The 19,813-nt window shown below is 40.1% G+C and overlaps 1 protein-coding gene across 4 annotated transcripts in view; it reads left to right on the top strand.

Moving 5' to 3' along the window:
• glcci1a (glucocorticoid induced 1a) overlaps positions 1–13,516 on the top strand; it is a 30,035-nt gene extending 16,519 nt beyond the window's left edge. Inside the window, exons 2-6 of one of the 4 annotated variants that reach the window (XM_086279206.1) lie at positions 1,376–1,507; positions 5,048–5,200; positions 5,306–5,516; positions 10,234–10,354; positions 10,437–13,516. In XM_086279206.1, coding sequence (XP_086135332.1) covers positions 5,057–5,200; positions 5,306–5,516; positions 10,234–10,354; positions 10,437–10,746 — 786 coding nt within the window. In that variant the 5' untranslated portion in view covers positions 1,376–1,507; positions 5,048–5,056 and the 3' untranslated portion in view covers positions 10,747–13,516. Of the gene's footprint in view, positions 1–1,375; positions 1,508–5,047; positions 5,201–5,305; positions 5,517–10,233; positions 10,355–10,436 lie in introns of those variants that run through there. The other 3 variants (XM_086279205.1, XM_086279208.1, XM_086279207.1) reach the window with 3 other exon arrangements.
• The last annotated feature ends 6,297 nt before the right edge of the window (positions 13,517–19,813 follow it).

Genomic DNA, 19,813 nt, shown 5'->3' with positions numbered 1-19,813 from the left:
GACACAGCTATGTTAGCATAACATAAACCGTGAAGCTGCAGGATGAACGCTAACACGTTTCCACTCAATAAAAGTTAACGTGAAGGTTCCTCATGGTTAGAGACAAATGCAATCGCATGGCAGGATGCTGTAAACGGACCAAACTTCAGTCAGGAGAACAACTGAGAAAATCCATCCACAATAAAAGTTTAGTCATTAATATACTGCAACAACATGGGAATAGCAGCTGTGATAGAATACAGCATTAATGAATCAATGGTACAGAAGTGGAGGAAGCAAGAAGAATGAGTTTAATAAAGTTTGATTTATCTGACTGTTTTGTTTCGCTTAATGTGCCTTATAATCCCGTGCACCTTATGGTCCGAAAAATACGTACTGCACACTGCAGTTTAATGTTGCAAAGCACCTTTTTTTAACTTCAGTGGATATTATACATGGTTATGCTCAGGATATGTCAGCCCATTTCTACTGGAAATGCCTTTTGGTTAAACTTTCAGCAAGGAATTTGCATTTGCGCTGTTAAATGTTTATATAGGTTTAATGTACATAATAAACAGCTGCTTGTTTAAGTGAAAATAAATGGATGTTTTTTTGCACTAGTAAAGTTGTGGAGTTGTATTTTGTCTCGCAGAAATTATATCGTCAGTTATATCGTTATCGCAAATTTTCAAATCTATATCATGATATATATTTTTGGCCATATCGCCCTGCCCAACTCTCACAGCCTTATTGTTTCAAAATATATTGATGACATCTTCTGCACAGGAATTTTTAAAATACTGACCGTTCCAGTAAGGGCTGTTGGGATCATAATCCAGAAGTGGAAAGAACATCATTTTATGATAAACTGAACACGACTTGATGCTCCTTGCAAGGTTTCAGACAGAGGAGTGAAAAAAATGGTCAAAGGAGTTGTCCAAGAGCCAAGGAACAGTTGTGGAGAGAGACAGAAAGACCTGGAATTAGCAGGTACAATTGTTTCAAAGCAAACAACAAGTAAAGCGCTGAGCCACGCGCACCACGCAGGACTCCAATGCTGAAGAAAATGCATGCTCACAAGTACAAGTTCAGTTATATCGTTATCGCAAATTTTCAAATATATATTGTGATAAATATTTTTGGCCATATCGCCCTGCTCTACTTGGTGGACTAGTGCTGGCATATTCCATTACTTCATTTTGGAGCTTTGCTCACTACAGAAAGGGAAGTGATGAGTGGCTGACTGAGGTGAATGTAAAGAGATTTGTCTGGCTGTGTGGTTTCAGTCTGTAACTACTGTGCAAGGTCACATCGTGTTCAAATTTGTGACTGTTGTATGTCACCATTTCATGGTGTCTGCTCTCACAGCTTCTTGTGTTTTCCTTTGTAATTCCAGCAGAGTGCAAAGCTCCAGCACAGTAAAGAAGAACCCCTCAGTAAAGGCTGACTCTTCCAAGTACATTACAGCATCAGCACCCTGCCCTGACTAGTACCATCAGCCATCTTCACCTCAGTCATCCACTCTCAGGTATCTCTGATAACCTTGTCAAGCAGACTTTGATTTTAAGAGCAAAGTGTCCTGTAATGGCCATACATTAAATGAATGTAAAAAATAAAGAAGTTAAAATGTACATAAAGACAAGTGAAACATATCCGCAAATGTGACCTTGTCAGACTGCATGCCACCGATTGGCTAGTCAGTGGCATCACTCACCTTCACGAAAATCAAAACCGCCAGACAACAAGACAAATGGCTGCACAACAAACAACACTGTGGTCCCTGAGGCTGACAAAAAACCACAGACCAAGCAACACCAATGTCATTGCCTCGACATCCTGCTTTTATTTTGTCATCTGTGTCACATACAAATGATGTAACAGGACATTTGGCTGCGTTGCTATAATGACCCCACGCACATTAGGTGGTACTTGATTGTAATAGAAAATGAGCCAAATTGAGTAGGTATTGTTGGAAAGGGTACGAAAGCCCTGCTCGGCTCAACTCGACTCGACTTCACTCTGTTTCAGCCGTTTTCCATTACCTCAGTGTGCTTGGGGTTATTCTAGCAATGTGGCCAAAAGTCCAGTGACATTATTTGTATCATTTGTGTCTTTTGCTATATGCAACACAACAATGGAGAATGTCAAGTCAATGCTATACCTACTGCTCAGTCTCTGGGTGTTTGTCATATAGACCTCAATTACAGTACAGCTTCCCACAGCTTGGCCACAACCAAGACCAAAGCCCAAAACGAACTCAGAGTAGCTTCCAGTGTTGCTCTGAGAGTGAGCCTTTCCCCTATTCCACCCAGACTGGATCTGATTAGGTCTCAGAGGCAGGCTCTAGTGTCTCATTAAGAGGTGAACATAAAAATGGGCTGTTGTGACTGTTTGTTGTTGTTCATTTGTCTCAAATATAAAGAGTAACTTCTGGTTCTGCCAATGAAAAAAAGGTTTACTGCTGAAGCAACTTTCAGATTCACTCATAGGCATAAGGCTATATTTTCTAGGGCTCGCAAAATTTCAAAATCCCTGGTAGCCCTTCGGGCAGGGACTCTTCAGTTTTTGGTAGCCCAAAATAAATTTAAGTAGCCCGAATAAAAAAGAGAGCAATTTTTTGATTGACGTTTTGTTTCCTGTTTTGTTTCCTTTACAATATTATACATTAAAGTATAATATTGTAAAGGAAACAAAACATTAATCAAAAAATTGTTGAAACACAAATTACAACATTGTATAAAAATTACAATCATCAACTCAAATACTTGGTTCTAATTGAACAGAAATTTCTATGAACTTGTAAGAACTGTGTAGGACATGAATCAGTCTGTGTCAGATCCTGAATTTGAAATTTGCACTGAAGTCACGGGTAAGAGGCAAGTGGAACCAAGATCTAGGACATTTGCTTTTTGAAGTTTGCAAAGACTGCTAAATTGTGCCAGTGGTAGTTCACTCTTTGCAACATAGTACGCTGTTCTAAACAGATCTTTCAGGTTTATTTTTAGTATGTTATTTTCAATTGGTGTTTGTTCCGGGAAAGATACTGCAGACTGAGCAATAATGCATTTCTTGCATTTCTCATGGGTTCTAATGGGGGCCTTTCTTAAAATTACTGGTCCCAGTAACAAAGGCGCTTGTTGACTCAGAAATCAAGGGAAAACCAACAACACACCCGGCAGAACATTATGTTATTTACACAGGTGCACATAAGTGGTCCGCAGGTACGCATTCGCTGTCAAAATAAAAGACGCACCAGATAAGAAGTTGCAACGCGCGTTTGCGTCCATATAAAAAGCAGTGTTTTTGTCCGCTAGAGTGGGATTTTCACGGCACATTCTGCACCACATCTCTGTGCGTTCATTATTTGTTTGAAGCCAGCTCACCTCCTGCAACCACTTTTCCGAGAATACGTGCTTCTTTTGTGGTTCGGACTCCTTCTGACATTTCTTTGGAGGTGGAGGAACACCAAAGTAATTGCTTAAAGGAGCTTCTTCGACATCTTTAAGAGTTCTAAACAAATGTCTGTCCTCCTCCAGAAAAACTTCTCTTGTGCGTGTTTTTTATTTTGACAGCGAATGCGCACCTGTGGACCACTTATGTGCAGCCCTGGTTATTTAGCTCGTCATATCGCAGCCACAGAAATTATTTTGTCCATGAAACCATAAAGCTGCACTTTCTTTTTGCCTTATAGTCTGATTTGTCATAACTTCTCCGTTTTGTGGTAAGCTTTTCTTTGGCTGTCACTTCTTCACCCCGACCTGTCTTATTTGGCTCAGCAGAACTAAAATATATATCCTGCTGCTTTTACACACTCACTCACATAAGCTCAGCGATTCTCTGCGCGATCAACCTCTCACATGTTTAAGCTGCGGGAGATTTCACTTGTCATGTTTGCATAGTAAGCTAACGATTAATAAGACGATGTCAGAGGAATTGGTGCACAAATTATCATCACTCACCAATCAGTGCTGTCGCTCTCTATACACAGTTCACACGATTGCAAAGTGAAAGCAAAAAAACAAGCGCAAATTCAAACGCGATTTCAATATGTCACATATTGACAGTGGCTCACTGATGCCAATGACATAATTACCCAGCTACATTTCCGAAAGAATGCAAAAGCATTGACATATATTTTTCCTTCCTACGATAGCCCGACGGGCAGGGCAGAGATAGATTTTGGTAGCCCGACTGGAAAAATCGCTAGCCCGACGTCCCGGGGCTAGCGATTTTGCGAGCCCTGTTTTCATTTGCACTTTAAGTTTTAAAACTGTTTATTTATTTGTTTAATTAGAAAATTATTTTGAATGTATTTATTTTATCAAGACATTATTTATCCGATTTCTATTTTCCCATTTTGTCCTGGTCTCTTTTGCTGGAGTAAAATTGAATTATTCATTATTTTTGTGTTATTAAGCCTGACTTGAATCTTTCAATTTCTACTTGAAGTTTGATTTGTTCCATGTATTGTTAACCTGTTTGGCATTTTGTTTTATGTGCAGGTTCACTTGCACATAATAAATAAATGTCTTTGTGATTCTTGCATTGCATCATCATGTTTATTTTACAAGGTTTTAGCTGTTAAAATCAAGTACATTTGATTTAGTTATTAAATATAAATCACCTGTACTGAATAAATTGATGAGCAACATCAGTTTATTCAATACAGTGTTAATATCTGAGTGGGCCCCGAGCCACTTTGTGGTGGAAAAGTTGGGCCCCGAGGTAACAAAGGTTAAGAACCCCTGATATAGAGGGACTGTGGTGTTGGGTTTTGTACAGCCATTTCCCCTGTTGCCGGGTTTCATAAATGGGTTGCTTGCTTGGAACCCTGGCTGAACCGTTATTCAGACAGTACCTGGTACCAGGTAATCCCACCTAATACAAAACCCCAAAATTGAATTAAGTCGAGCCAAGTAGGTACTAGTGGAAAAGAGACATTACGGAGCTGAGAAGTGGCTATAGTGAAGCTGGAGTAGTGTGTGTGCCTCAAGAAGGTTCGTGTGTGTGTGTGTGTGTGTGTGTGTGTGTGTGTGTGTGTGTGTGTTTGTTTGTGTGCTCGCTGCAGCAGTTTTCCATGTCGAAGTCTGCCCAGATGCCACTGTCCAACATCACTGTGCCAAAGCCCTCGATCTCCAGGGTGCCCAGCAGCATGGAAGGCATCAACCATGAGCTGGAGAAGGTCTTCATTAAAGACAATGGAGATAAGGAGGAACTTAAGGTGGGGCTCAGTTTCCATTTTCAGCATGGTATTTTAGTAAACCTGTGACTTGTGTCACTGCCATCTCTTGACTGAGCTTTGAATCTTATATTGTTTTCTCTGCAGTCCCTGGAGGTTCCCGATGGGCGACGAGCACCTTTCCCTCCACAGCAGCGCAGCAGCAGCACCCGCAGTGTGGACACCCAGACCCCCTCAGCTCCTGGCCGGTCCAGCAGCTGCTCTAGCCTGTCACCATCCCCCTCGCCAGCCTGCCCACTGGGATCACATGATGGCAGTCCTTACTCCACAGATGATCTACTATATGACCGAGATAAAGGTAAGCAACGCTAAGGTCCTACTGAAGTGTCCACAAAAAGTAGCTGCTGGGGTCAAGGGATTTGTTCCTATCCTGACCAGATCCTGGAGGAGATCACTAAAACTCTACAGTATTGCAAAGGAATGGAGTAAATCAAATGTAGACCATAGCCTATATTGGCTATGTAACATCTTTTGATGATAATGGAAACTTAAACCTATAGAGGCGTGAATTCAAAATTCTCTGCCACTAGTCCATTTTGGTGAAATTTCATTGCAGAAACTCAAATTGTTGTCAGCAGTTTGTATGGCCTTCATGTGCTTGTATGCATGGGGGCATACTCCTAATGAGTCAACAAATGGTGTTCTGGGGGGGATCTCCTCCCAGATATGACCCAGGGCATCACCGGGTTTCTGGACTGAGATGTTCTGCAATTCGATGGCGTCAGATGGACCAAAACATAATGTCCCAGTGGTCTTCTTCTTCATTTAGGTTAGCAGAGCATGGAAGCCATTCTTTCATCCTCCAGGAACTACCTGCATATTCTGACCACATGAGCCTGGACATTGTCATGCACCAGAACAAACTGCACTAGCATGTAGGGTCTGAAAATGGGTCCAGAGATGTCATCCCAATATAATAGCAGTCAAAGTGCTGTTGCCAAGCCTGTAAAGGTTTATCCATCCCTCCATCCATATACTGCCCCATACCATCACTGACCCACCGACATACCAGTCACTTTGTTACGGGCAACATTCAGAAGCGCCTTGAGGCGACTTATGTTGTGATTTGGCGCTATATAAATTGAATTGAATTGAACATTCTGTGGCTTCTCCAGACCTTTGCATGTCTGTCACATGTGCTCAGGGTGAACCTGCTCTTATCTGTGAAAAACACAGAGCACCAGTGGTGGACCTACCAATTTTGATATTCTGCGACAAATGCCAGTAGGGCAGTTCTAGTGCTGGACACTAGATGTCACCAGATATCACCTTATGCTACCGGGAGTGACACTGACCCCAGTCAACTGCAAAACAGACAGAAAAAAATTAGGAGCAAAGAATATCAGTTGCCTCCACCTTTAAAACCATTCTTGTTTTGGAGGTTGTGTAATAATATCAATGACGATAGATTAAATAAATACATTTCAGGTAGATGCCTGTGTATTGTAAAAGTCTTCTGTGCTGATTTGAACTGAGTATGTCGTTTGTTCAGTCTCTCAGTTAGTGTTGCGCTCAGTGCATGCCTTACTGTACATCATGTCATTAACACAAACATTTTAAAGGTGATAATTTAGGACTTCAACAATAATCCAGACAGCAACATGGGTTGAGCATCTTAGGGATAGTTAGTTGTGTTGGGAATTAAGCATTTGTCTAATTTTTTTGTGTTATATATGAAAGAAACATCAATATCTGATGACAAGACTTATGAATCGCGGTCCAGCAGTGGGGAGTTTTTTGCAGTTCAATTCAATTTTATTTATATAGTGCCAAATCACAAATCGCCTCAAGTAGGCAACACCTCAAACAGTAAAGCTTCATCCATATCAAAACCCAGCAATAGGCAGCAGTACTTGTCCCTGTACAATTCACAGAACCGTCTAATCCACATCTGACTACCGCCAAGCCCACAAGCACCATAACATAGTTTGTTACCTGAAATTGAACAATAAAAAAGGGTTGGAGCAACCTGTCAAAGCTATTTACACTGAAATGAACTTTATACTCAGGTTTTTACTTTTACTGTTTCACAAGGAGTTAAAAAGTAAATGTCCACAATTTAGACTTTAGTTGCAAGATATTTTATTAAAACAATTTAACAAAAATTTAATAAAAGTACAGTTCGGTGTATAATAATCAAATTAACTGAATTGCATTTATCTAATTAACATAGTCTGAGCTAATGCTAATTATGTTCTGATCCTTTTGAGGAGAATGGTTGGAGCGAATAAATGGATGCACTTATCTCTGTATACCGAGTTGATGATAACCACCCAACAGGAAACCGGCATACCCTTGTCATTCAGTGGCCGTATGGTGTAAACCAAAATCCTTCTGAATTAATCATCTAATGTGGCAAAAACTGAGCAGAGGAAAAGCCAAAAATATACAAAACCAATTTGCAGGTTCACAGTTTGACATCAGTTGATCACTCCAGCGTTGGAATTTGCAGCTGTGACCTCTTAAGATCCCATCTTCTGAACTGCTCATCTCGCAGAAGACAAAAGGGAAGAACCTCATATCTTTTAATTCTTAACAAAGTCACATATGCTTCTAATTGACTTCATGTTTCATTTAGTTTATGTAATTGTAATTAAATTAGATTTGTCTTTAGCATATTCTCACATGAGCCTTCATTTTAAAATAATCCCCCTTTTAATTAAAATACAGAGGAATACTTTCTTTCTTGTTTTTCTCTTTAAAACTCTGTTTTTGTCAATCACAGTATACCCAGTTAGACTTTTTTGATAAGTCACACATTTTATAAGTCAGACACACACATAGAATCTTTATTATACTTCGGTTGACTTTTAGCAAATAGGGATAACAATAATAATAAATCTCCAGGGTGGGCCATTTATATGGATACACCGTAATAACATGGGAATGGTTGGTGATATTAAAGTCCTGTTTGTGGCACATTAGTATATGTGAGGGGGCAAACTTCTCAAGATGGGTGGTGACCATGGTGGCCATTTAGAAGTCGGCCATCTTGGATACAACTTTTGTTTTTTCAATAGGAAGAGGGCCATGTGACACATCAAACTTATTGGTAATGTCACAAGAACAACAATGGTGTCCTTGGTTTCAACGTAACTTTATTCTTTCATGAGTTATTTACACGTTTCTCACCACTTATAAAATGTGTTCAATGTGCTGCCCATTGGGTTGGATTGTCAATGCAACCCTCTTCTCCCACTCTTCACACACTGATAGCAACACCGCAGGAGAAATGCCAGCACAGGCATTCAGTATCCGTAGTTTCAGGTGCTGCACATCTCGTATCTTCACACCATAGACAATTGCCTTCAGATGACCCCAAAGATAAAAGTCTAAGGGGGTCAGATCGGGAGACCTTGGGGCCATTCAACTGGCCCACGACAACCAATCCACTTTCCAGGAAACTGTTCATCTAGGAATGCTCGGACCTGCACCCATAATGTGGTGGTGCACCATCTTGCTGGAAAAACTCAGGGAACGTGCCAGCTTCAGTGCATAAAGAGGAAACACATCATCATATAGCAATTTCAAATATCCAGTGGCCTTGAGGTTTCCATTGATGATGAATGGACCCACTATCATTGTTCCCCATATACCACACCAAACCATCACTTTTGTTGTTCCAACAGTCTTGGAGGGATCCATCCAATGTGGGTTAGTGTCAGACCAATAGCGGTGGTTTTGTTTGTTAACTTCACCATTCACATAAAAGTTTGCCTCATCACTGAACAAAATCTTCTGCGTGAACTGAGGGTCCTGTTCCAAGTTTTGTTTTGCCCATTCTGCAAATTCTGTGCGCCGATCTGGGTCATCCTCGTTGAGATGCTGCAGTAGCTGGAGTTTGTAAGGGTGCCATTTGTGAGTAGCTAATATCCGCCGAAGGGATGTTCGACTAATGCCACTCTCCAGTGCTACGCTGTGGGCTCTTGCTGAATGAAGCTAGGACAGCCACTGATGTTTCTTCATTAGTGACAGTTTTCTTGCGTCCACATTGTGGCAAATCCAACACTGAACCAGTTTCACGAAACTTAGCAAGCAGTTTGCTAACTGTAGCATGGGAGATAGGTGGTCTCGTAGGGTGTCTTGCATTGAAATCTTCTGCAATGACCCGGTTACTGCGTTCACCAGATATAAACACGATTTCGATCCGCTCCTCACGTGTTAACCTCTTCGACATGTCAATGGCTGTGAACAAAGAGAAACTTGTAAATAACTCATGAAAGAATAAAGTTACGTTGAAACCAAGCACACCACTGTTTTTCTTGTGGCATTACCAATAGGTTTGATGTGTCACATGGCCCTCTTCCTATTGAAAAAACAAAAGTTGTATCCACGATGGCCGACTTCTAAATGGCCACCATGGTCACCACCCATCTTGAGGAGTTTGCCCCCTCACATATACTAATGTGCCACAAACAGGACTTTAATATCACCAAACATTCCCATTTATACAGTGTATCCATATAAATGGCCCACCCTGTATATATCTTGTCCTTTGTGCCCGTTTAAGAAATGTTGATTTTATGAAATATCTGCTTTTCATCTTATTATCTTTGAAAGAAACCAGTACAAAATTGACATGGCACAAAAAGGGCAAATATGTGCTTTGAAATGGAACGATATTTATGCAGTGCTTTTATTTTCTTACTGACCCCTCAAAGAGTTTCAGACATATAAAGGCAATTTTATATTCAGTGTAGAGTGTTTTAATTTATACACGTTCAGCACTTTATGTACCATCCATGGAGAATTTTGAATCACCCATTAGCCTAACATGTCTTTGAACTGTATTCTGTAAGTATCTGTGTTCTCCTGAAAAGTTGAGAGGAGACACTTGAATTTGCTCACCAATGTGATAATATCTCAGGAGTTTTGGTAGAAATCGAAACTTTAATCAGTTATTATATAAAATATGCATTCACAGTGGATCTGTGTCATTTGAGCAGATGACTGCAGAGAATAGTCTTTACTAATCAATCCCAAAAAAGATAAAAGCATCATATTTCTGTTTTCAGACAATGGAAGCAGCTCACCGCTGCCAAAGTTTGCCTCCTCACCCAAACCCAACAACAGCTATATGTTCAAGCGGGAACCACCAGAGGGCTGTGAGAAGATTAAAGCTTTTGAGGAAATGAGGTATAGATGCTTTGATACTTATACTGAATTTCCTCAGTACTCTGCTGCCCCCTTTAATTCCGTTGAACATGTTTTTGTGCAGCTCCAGGCAGTCCACATCGGCACCCCTCTTCTCCTGCCCTGACAAAAACAAAGTGAATTTCATCCCAACGGGTTCAGCTTTCTGTCCCGTCAAACTCCCTGGCTCTTTACAACTCACCCTTGCATCAGAGCCCGAGGAAGACGAGGACAGCAGGGAAGCAGGTTCTGGCTCTGACCCACACGGAACCACGTCATTCTATGGTGTCCCTACTCAGGTGTCCACGAGCACCAGCACAGATGATCCCCCAGAGGAGCCTGCCTCACCCTCAGAGACATCAGAGTCCCAGACAGACAGCCCGGCCATCAGCTAGACCTGAGCAGAGCTGGCCTCTGTCTCTGGGATGTATACTTGCAACCATCGAGCACCACCACTGACTTTCTCACCAACACCACCTTCTGCTCCACCAGGGGGTCTCTGTCTCTCTGTGCCCACTGTCTCCGTTGCCCTTCTATCTTTGCATGGCGTAGCAACAGTGTCCAGAATATCCACCACAACCAATATGATTTGCTGCCTCAACCTCCTGTCCTGCATAATAAGTGAGCTGCTGTTGGCAGGAAGAGACCTGACAGTTCAAGGGTTCATATGCAGGCGTAGTGAGGAGTGCAACACAATGGATCGGGGAGGGGCATGCATTTTAAGCTGGTAGTGTATTTCTGATGAAATGATGTGTTGTGTTCTGTTTCAACATTCACAGTATGAATAAGCTCTTTAAACATGTATATCCACATATAGCTCTATAAAAAGAAAGAAAAGTCTTTGTTTAAAACTCTATGGCTGTGTTATAAATGGAACAGGAAAGACAACAAGAACAGGATGATGTTTACACTGTCCAGGTCATGTTGTTGAGCTTTGTCTTAAATGCAACAAGGAAAACGTTGGAAGAAAAGGAGAAAATGGCCTCAAATGGTTACACGGTGTCAGATCTTGCTTCAGGTATTTCACAATCGGAGTCTATACTCAGGTAATTTGGAATGTATGTCCATAAAAAGCAGAACAGATTCCCTGACATTTATTCCCTCACATTTTCATTAATATACGAATCACTCTTTTCTGTTCAGTGACTAGACCTGAGCTCATGGCTGCAAATAGTGAAGGCTGTTGTGACCTCTGCCATGTGTTGTTGTGGATGTACTGATGGGGTTGAGCTTGCCTGTTAAGCTTAATGATAATGTGATTGGCTGATGGTGGAGCAAAAGCAATGAGGATGCAGTAACACTATGTGAAAGTATGAGGAAAATGTTCAAATGCAACCTGTCTTTGAGGAAATAAAACTTTGAGGACGTAAAACTGGCACTGGATTGGCAGATTAGACCGCTGCTCAAAGGGTAATTGCGGTTTCCACCCAAAATATTGTGAGCAGCATAAACTTGTTTTTATTTATAACCCAGATGCGTTACCACAACATTTTTTAAAGTTTAGTTTTCCACATCTTAGAATATATTCAGTCAAGCCTGGAGGTTTGACACAGCAAGCTTGCTGTTAAGTGACAGACCTCACTACTCCATAGGACACAGAGATGATAAAAAGCTGGATAAAACCAGGAGAGAATGATTATTGGACTTGTGTTTGTCAGATCCAGACAGAGAGAACTTTAAATAGTGGACCACATCTACTGAATGTCTAAATAGGGAATTCAGAGCTCTGGAGATGTTCCAGTTGTCAGCCGCCACATGGAGGCAGTGTTAAATGTATGGAGCTATATCTCTTAATGATTATGGGTTGCTGATTGCATCACTTCCAAAAGACGTCAGCCCTTTTCAGGCATGAGCTACGTGACCTTACTGTTTTTATTGCTCTGTAGAAGTGACAGCAGCATTCTTTTGGATCGCTACAGTGACTCCCAAAACCTGGAAAGTAGTTTTTCCTCTGAGTGAGCTCTGTAGTATCTTCATTTATAGTTCAATCCAAGCTTTCAAACAAGCAGCAACTGACCTATGCATAGCACTGTTTTCCAGAAGCAGCATGCTTTTGGCGTGTTGATGGACTGCAGGTAAGCATGTTCCCACAGGGTCTGTATTGTTCTAATTCTGACAATCTTTCCAAGTGTAGGTCAAGAGCTACAAAACATGCCAGTGACAGGCAGCTTTTGCCCTTAACGAGTAAGTTGTTTTGTTGCCCCCAGGTGGCCAAAATTAAGAAAAAAGCGTAAATAAATATATAAATCCAGGTAAATTGTGACTGACAGATCAAAGTCTGATTTTCACTATTCATGACGCCTGGTCTGGGATGACGCAGTTCTTGTGCAAGTTAAAAATGAATATTTGTACAACCTTTCCCTCCACTCTGCACTCTGGTAAGCTTCGAAACTTACTGTTCTAATGAAATCCATTCCATGAGATATGAGCATGAGAGGTGATTGATTCCTAAATTATGTTTGATCTTTGTTTCTGTACTCAGACTTTTGGTTGCAGCTACAAGAGCGCCTTCTGCTGTATGATGCATAGAGAAAGCATTACACTGGCCGGCCTCGTTTTCACTGTTATTATTATTATTATGGGATGCTGTAGGCACCCTGATGCTACCACCAAACTACAATACCATAGCATTTCATGTTTTCTGTGCAATGTTACAAACAGACATGAACATGGCCAAGTGTAAATAACCAGTGCATTTTCATCTTACTCATCATTTCTTTGGATAACTGGTGTATTTGTTGAATCCCTGTATTGACACTCCTTTTGTATATACGTTATTTTGTATATACAAGGCTTTTAAGGAGGTTCAATGTCGTGGTTTCTAAAGACATTTCAGCACCTTACCAAGAATTTTAGCTTTCCCAATGTTCCACATATACTTGGCATTGGTAACCTAGATGTGTGCAATAATAGGAAAAAAAATTAAAAAGAAAAGGTGTTGTCTTTTCGTTCTTTGACACAAATGTCTCATCTCACATTCCTTTGGTTTTGAGCATGAAGGCTGAATCAGCAAGAAGTTTGTTGTTAAAGCCATCAACTGATACAAAACCAGCAATGACCAGAGCACACCACTGGCAGGTCAGAGTGTTCATCAGCTCCTCTTTGTGTAACCAGTAGTGTCAAAGTTCATGCACAATGGCAATAAAGGAAAAAAAAAAATCTGGATTTTGTCTGTTCATTTTTGTGTCATACAGGGTTTTATTCATCACAGCTGTGAAATGTGTGATGACATAAGGAACTTTTTTTCTTTTTCTTAGTCTTGTACAGGTCATTAGAAATCAAGAGTTAGCTATCTTATGGCGCTGTTCGGCACTTCGGGATTGGTGGGAAAATATAATGGTGGTAATTTTCAGTGTTCTAAAAAGGAGATTTGGTATCTCACCAAAACTGTCCATACTTGGTATAACCACAGAACTTTCTGGTGGAGATTTTTCCAGTTATACAAAAAGATGGATTATTCTGGCTCTTACTACGGCCAAACGGGTCCTGCTAAGACATTGGTGGAAAAAGAACCCCCCTCCCTATGAAGAGTGGCTAAAGACAATGGCTAAGTTGGCGTCCTATGAAAAAGTGACTTATGGTTTATTAGACAAATTGCATCAATATGATTGTATTTGGTCCCCTTTACAAGCTGGCTTTCTGTAACTTGAGGAACAGAAGAGTAATGACAGAGTGGTGGTGTGGGGATTGGTGTGCGAAGAAAGAATAGGATAACTTTGTTTTTGTTGTTGTTTTTGTTTGTTTGTTTTTTTAAACTATTTATTTATGTAGTTATCCTTAAGTTCTGTTATTGAAGTTTAAAATGAAATAAATAAAAATTGTTGATGACAAAAAAGAAATCAAGAGTTAGCTGAAGCAGGTAGGTCTTCGTGTGTATCTAAGCAGTCTGATGTTTGCAGCAATCACCCTGGAAAAAAAAGATGATGGTGATTTTGATTAAAAAAGAGAGATGAAGATGGTGGCAAACATATGCACAAATAGTTTAAACATTAACACTTTATTCATTCCATTTTAAATATAATTTGTTTTCCAAGAAAATATTGTGAGGCACTATATAAGTTGAATTGCAACTAGTGAACACCCCACTGGCAGAAATGACTATGAAATTAAATTACAGTTTTTAATTATGAACTCATTTTTGCCTTTTTTAATCAACTTTTGACTATGACACATACACTTGTGCCTGTGTGTTTCTTGGGCTAGTTCTTAAAAAGCCTTGTATTCACATCAGTTGTTTAGGTGTACAGTTGTCCACGACAGTCCATTAACCCGCAGTTTCATGTCCAACCCTGAGATGCAATCAAAATCCTACAAGTACAGCCCACCTGAACGAGCATCACTACCTCAGCAGCTGCCCCAGCGCTGCCTAGAAAACAAATCCAAGCTCCATTTCTCCAACGAGGGTGATGAGTAAAGCTTCAGACTAAACTCCAGTCATAGTTTGTCAAGGAGCTAAGCCTGACAGCAGAAATCTGAAATACATTTAGAAAGAAATCAAAATTATTAAGAAGACATAGGGAGAGCTTTGGACAGCTCAGTTAAGATGCTGAGTCCTGTCCCGCTTTCTTTTCTTCCCTCCTTCCTTTCTTTCCTTTTAGGTCATCTGAAGTCAGAAAATGTATTTAGTTTAAGATGAGATTCAGCAACCAGCGGCAATCCCATATCCCCACAGTGTGCAACCGAACCCTATCCTCCAAGATGATAACACTTGGCCCCACAGAGCAGGGTTTATCAGACACTACCTCCAGAATTTGGAAGAGGAGAGGATGGAAGGGCTTGCCTGCATCCCCAACCTCAACTCCATAAATACGTCATACCAGAATGACCAACAGCAACCACAATGGCTGAGTTGTGACAAATGCCGGTTGAAGAATGGGTTGCCATTCACAGCTCATTGACATTAGCATTGATTTGACAAGTATTTCATACCCAAATACTCAACCTTTGGTGAACCCACAAATATTGTACCTTTTAAGGGGAAATAAACAGGCTTTCTAACAATATAAGATTTCTTGCCAAGAAGCATTGTTACAATGAAGAAATAATCTACTAACCAATAAGTTTATAGTTCTTCACCATATGTGGAAGCTCAGCTAGAGGGCAGTGTGCTCCCTAGACCAGTCATCCTGTCTTTAGTTAATCTGATTTTCTTACCAACTAATCTAACCTCTTTAGTTTAAAATCCATGCGATAATGTTTTACTCTACTGCTATTCTACTTTGTCTCCCTCACATTTATATTTATAGCCAATTTATAATGACTCTCTAAGCTAATTTCTTGGTTAGAAATTATGTTAATTATGTGTGCTGAAACCCATAGTGCCACACAGAAAAGCCCCAGTCAGCATTCAAACAAAGAAATATCACAGCAAGGAGGTTAAGACACGACAGAACATTGTCTAATGAATAGTATAGTTGTTTACCTATTACATAAAGCACTACTACTGTTGTGAACCGGTGCTGTATTTGAATAACAGCTGTTTCATTTGTTTTATAAATTGTAACCTCTGCCCAGCAGTGATATATATCCCCCAGCAGATGGCAGTAGACAACCGGCACCCAGTTGAATTTGGCTGATTTCAGATTTTGTCACAGTTTAGCATGTAAAGGGCTCAAACAGCTGTTTGTATCTCTCATTTTGAGAGCTCCAAACCTCCACCTGTCTTTACAACTAAAACTTGTTCTAGCCGTTGTGCACTAAGGGATATCATAGCACCAACATTTATATTTACATTAGCTTCTAAATTCAGAAAAGGAAATATTTCTCTGCCTGACAGGAACAGTTTCTCTAAACAAAAGCATCATTGGCCCTGTTTCAGCAGCTAATCGGCTTTGTCACAAACTCGATTCTCTGTGCTAATCTCGAGCTTCCAGCACATCCTAACTGAACCTAATAGAACAAAGGTAAGACTCTTTTAAAAGCAAATTAGAGAGCAGAAAGCCTCTTGTAATCCCCAGATTCCCGGCCTTCTGCTTCCTGCTGTGCTGCTGTTTCTCCATTCAGGAGCAGCTCTATGCAAAATGCTAATCCTCATTTATCAAAGCACAGAGATAATACAACAAATAAGAACCCCAGATATGATGTCTGGTTTTATTAAGACATAGCCACACAGCTGGGTTTGCCCCTCACTCTGAATTCATATTTGGATCAATCAAGCCTTCAAATTATTAGATGCATAAGAGAGTTGTCCCTAATCAGAGCTCTCTCCAATCAGTGCTGCTCACTAAGACAGAGTTAAAAGGTTAAAAGGTTAAAGTCACACTTGCACCAAGAGGCTGCTTCTAAATAACAGATATTTATTCAGACCTTTCAATGAAAATAAAACAAAAATATTTCTCTCTAACCATTCATCTGTTATTTTATCATATTGATTAACTTCACCTGAAATTAAACAAAACATGGAAAATTTCAACAGCAAGCATTTTCCTTACACCCTCAAAATCTCAATTTGAGATAAACACTTATTTTATTGAAATTGTTATTTTTTGTTTTTGTTATTTTTCCTCATGTGCAGATTTAATTTGATTCTGTAGAAATAAAGCTCAACACTGCTACAATATTTGAATGGGTTTCGGCTCCATGTTGGTACTGAATGTTAGCCCCTGTAGAAGCTTTGGTCCATGTCTTATAAACTAGTCTTAAGCGTACGTATATATGTTTGACTCTTATTAATAAAGACTGTGCTTTTTCCAAAATCTGCTGGACCTATGGAGCAGGCAGAGAAGAGTAGCTGATGAGTAGTCACGCTAGTTTGGGGTGTTTCATTCGTTTTAAGGGTAGTTTTAATTTAGTTTGAAATGAGTCAGTATTTCTCCTTTCTTTTTCTGAACACTCTACCCTAAAATCAAATGGAACAGTTGATTTTTCGGTACTTACTCACGTGTTTCTCAAATGTATGCACACATTTCATGGAGAAATTTGTTATTTGTCAATATTTTCTAACCTAAATTTGTTTACATTCTACCAACAAATGTAAAACTACCCCAGACCTTGCTTACAAACAAATGGCCAAAGTGAGTGAAAAGACAATTTAAAAAAGCTTTTCATTTGTGCTGATGCGGAAAGATTGCAGTTTGAGCTGTTTAAAAAACTACATAAAACTTATTGCCACTTTAAAAAAATGTTCCTCTGTTTATGCTCACTCCTAGTATAAACAGATGTGTCAACTTTGTCAAATATTGAGTACAATGCTGAAGGAAGCTTTTGTGAAGGCGGAGGACTAAGCAACCAACTCGTCATCTCTGGGGACGTCAGCTGGTCAAGTGGATGGACTGCCACGTTCAGCTCTTTTGTGCATCTGTCTTTTCTCACGGGTCTATTGTGAAGACGAGACAGGCTGATCCCACCTCAGGAATCCAAACCTCCCTGCCTTGTATGCATGTCAGCTACCCCCTTCTCCCTGGGAGGGATTTCATTGTCCTGGTTCCCCTCCCCCTTTCAAATCAGATGCATTGAATGCTACACTGATCAAGGAAAAAGTAATCAAGTGCCCTTTTGTTTTAGCAGCTGCTTCAAAAGAGCAAAATAAATATATGGTAATGAAACCTTATCGTGTGTGCTTCAGATGCTGGCTGTCATGTGGTTTTGCCTTCCAGTGGTGTAGTTCTGTCCAGCCAAGGTTCCCTGCCACAAGATGAAGAGTTCAGCCAGCTGACAGAGATCCAGCACATTCTAATGGGCTGATGCTGCATCATTCACCATAACATCACTCATTTGAATACTGTTTAAAAGCTGGTTTATTAAATTGTTCTGTGTCTCTTTGGTTCTTTTGAGTAACAGAAATCTAAAACCAGAGACTCTTTCTACATTAACAGCAATAAAACAGTGGATCCAGGTCTTTCTGGCGTTTTGACAGGTGATTTGAACCAAAACTGCTCTACCACACGAGCCACAGTATTTGATATTTATTCATTTTGAGTCAAAGGACTGCTTTATTTATTACATCGTAGTCATCTAATTTGAATATCAGAAATGCCTATATGACACTTGAGAGTCATTTTGACACCTGTCAAGATGAAAATGGATCAGAGATCAAGAATTTTGGGGTCCTGATGGCACGTAACATTAATTTCTGTGAGGTGATTTTTTTGTTAGTGGCTTCAAGTGTGAAATGTTAAAGGTCATATAATATGGATCATTTTAATGATCAAGAAAATGACAAAACTATGTGACTCTTTCGACAATTTATTGTGATTCTTAATATTATATCACTTTAACAAAGTAAAACAGACGTTTCTGTTGCCTTTGGTGAGCTCGTTGACACCTGTCAAAATGAAAATGGAACTGAAGTGCCATCGTTGCCCACAAAGAAGACTCTGGGATACAGTACAGCAAAGATCGAGAATTTGGGGGCAATTGTTGGCGTATAACATACAGTTTCTATAAAGTTATCTTTAACATTCACCAAGAAAATTACACAAGTATTTTAAAAACTATGTGAACCATCCAACACAATCTTGGGCTCCTGAATGGTATATCACTTTTCAATAAAGTAAAAAGTTGCCCTCGTATCCATTTTTTGAAATACTTTGAAGCATTTAATTGGAGAAGGGCCACAATGGTGGGAATCAGTGTGTGATACTCTGGGTAGTCTTCACTGGTGAGTCTTTGCACCTGTTACCATTAATAGAAGTCCTATTTGAACGCATTGGTATGGACCTCATCAGGCCATTTCACCAGACTGCATGGGGATATCACTTTGTATTAGTTGGGAGGTGAGCAGGAAAACACTGTAAATAAAATGTCACCAACCTGGCAATATTGTGCACATGTTGGGTCCTTTGGTCACAGACTGCTTTTGTCATTTACACAAGATCTCTAAAATCTGAATCATCCTGTCTCACAGTGATGCTGAAAAACTAGTTCGTGGATTTATTACTTCTGGGCTGGACTATTCCATTCAATTACATGTTACTTATATAGCAGAAAACCCACAACAACAGTTGCCTCAAGGTGCTAATATTGCAAGGTAAAAACCCTACAATAATACAGAGAAACCCCAACAATCAGATGACCCCCTATGAGCAAGCACTTTGGTGAAAACTTCCTTTTAACAGGAAGAAACCTCCAGCAGAACCAGGCTCAAGGAGGGGCGGCCATCTGCTGTGACCAGTTGGGGGTGAGGAGAGGGAGAAAGGACAAAAGACATGATGTGGAAGAGAGCCAGAGATTAATAATAACCCATAATTAAATGCAGAGCAGTGTATAAACACATGGTGAGTGAAAAGGCGTGAGAGAAGTAGAAACACTGTGCATCATGGGAAGCCCCGAACAGTCTAAATTTGCAGCATAGCTAAGGTTGGATTGAGGGTCACCTGATTTAGCCCTAACTATAAGCTTTATCAAAAATGAAAGTCCAATGTGCTCTATTGGGGTGAGGTCTTTAAGAAAAGATCCAGTCCAGTTATTCTAGACCATGTATGTGAGAAGAAAGATTTTAAATTCAATTCTAGATTTAACAGG

This window comes from Aulonocara sp. 'chitande type north' Nkhata Bay, linkage group LG22 (assembly GCF_057382095.1).
Source record: "Aulonocara sp. 'chitande type north' Nkhata Bay isolate Kocher_YH1m ecotype deep benthic linkage group LG22, A_spYH_male_GT1.1, whole genome shotgun sequence".
NCBI classification, from domain to species: Eukaryota; Metazoa; Chordata; class Actinopteri; order Cichliformes; family Cichlidae; genus Aulonocara; species Aulonocara sp. 'chitande type north' Nkhata Bay.
The sequence above is the reverse complement of the archived record's forward strand: the minus strand, read 5'-3'. Positions and strand labels throughout refer to the sequence as shown.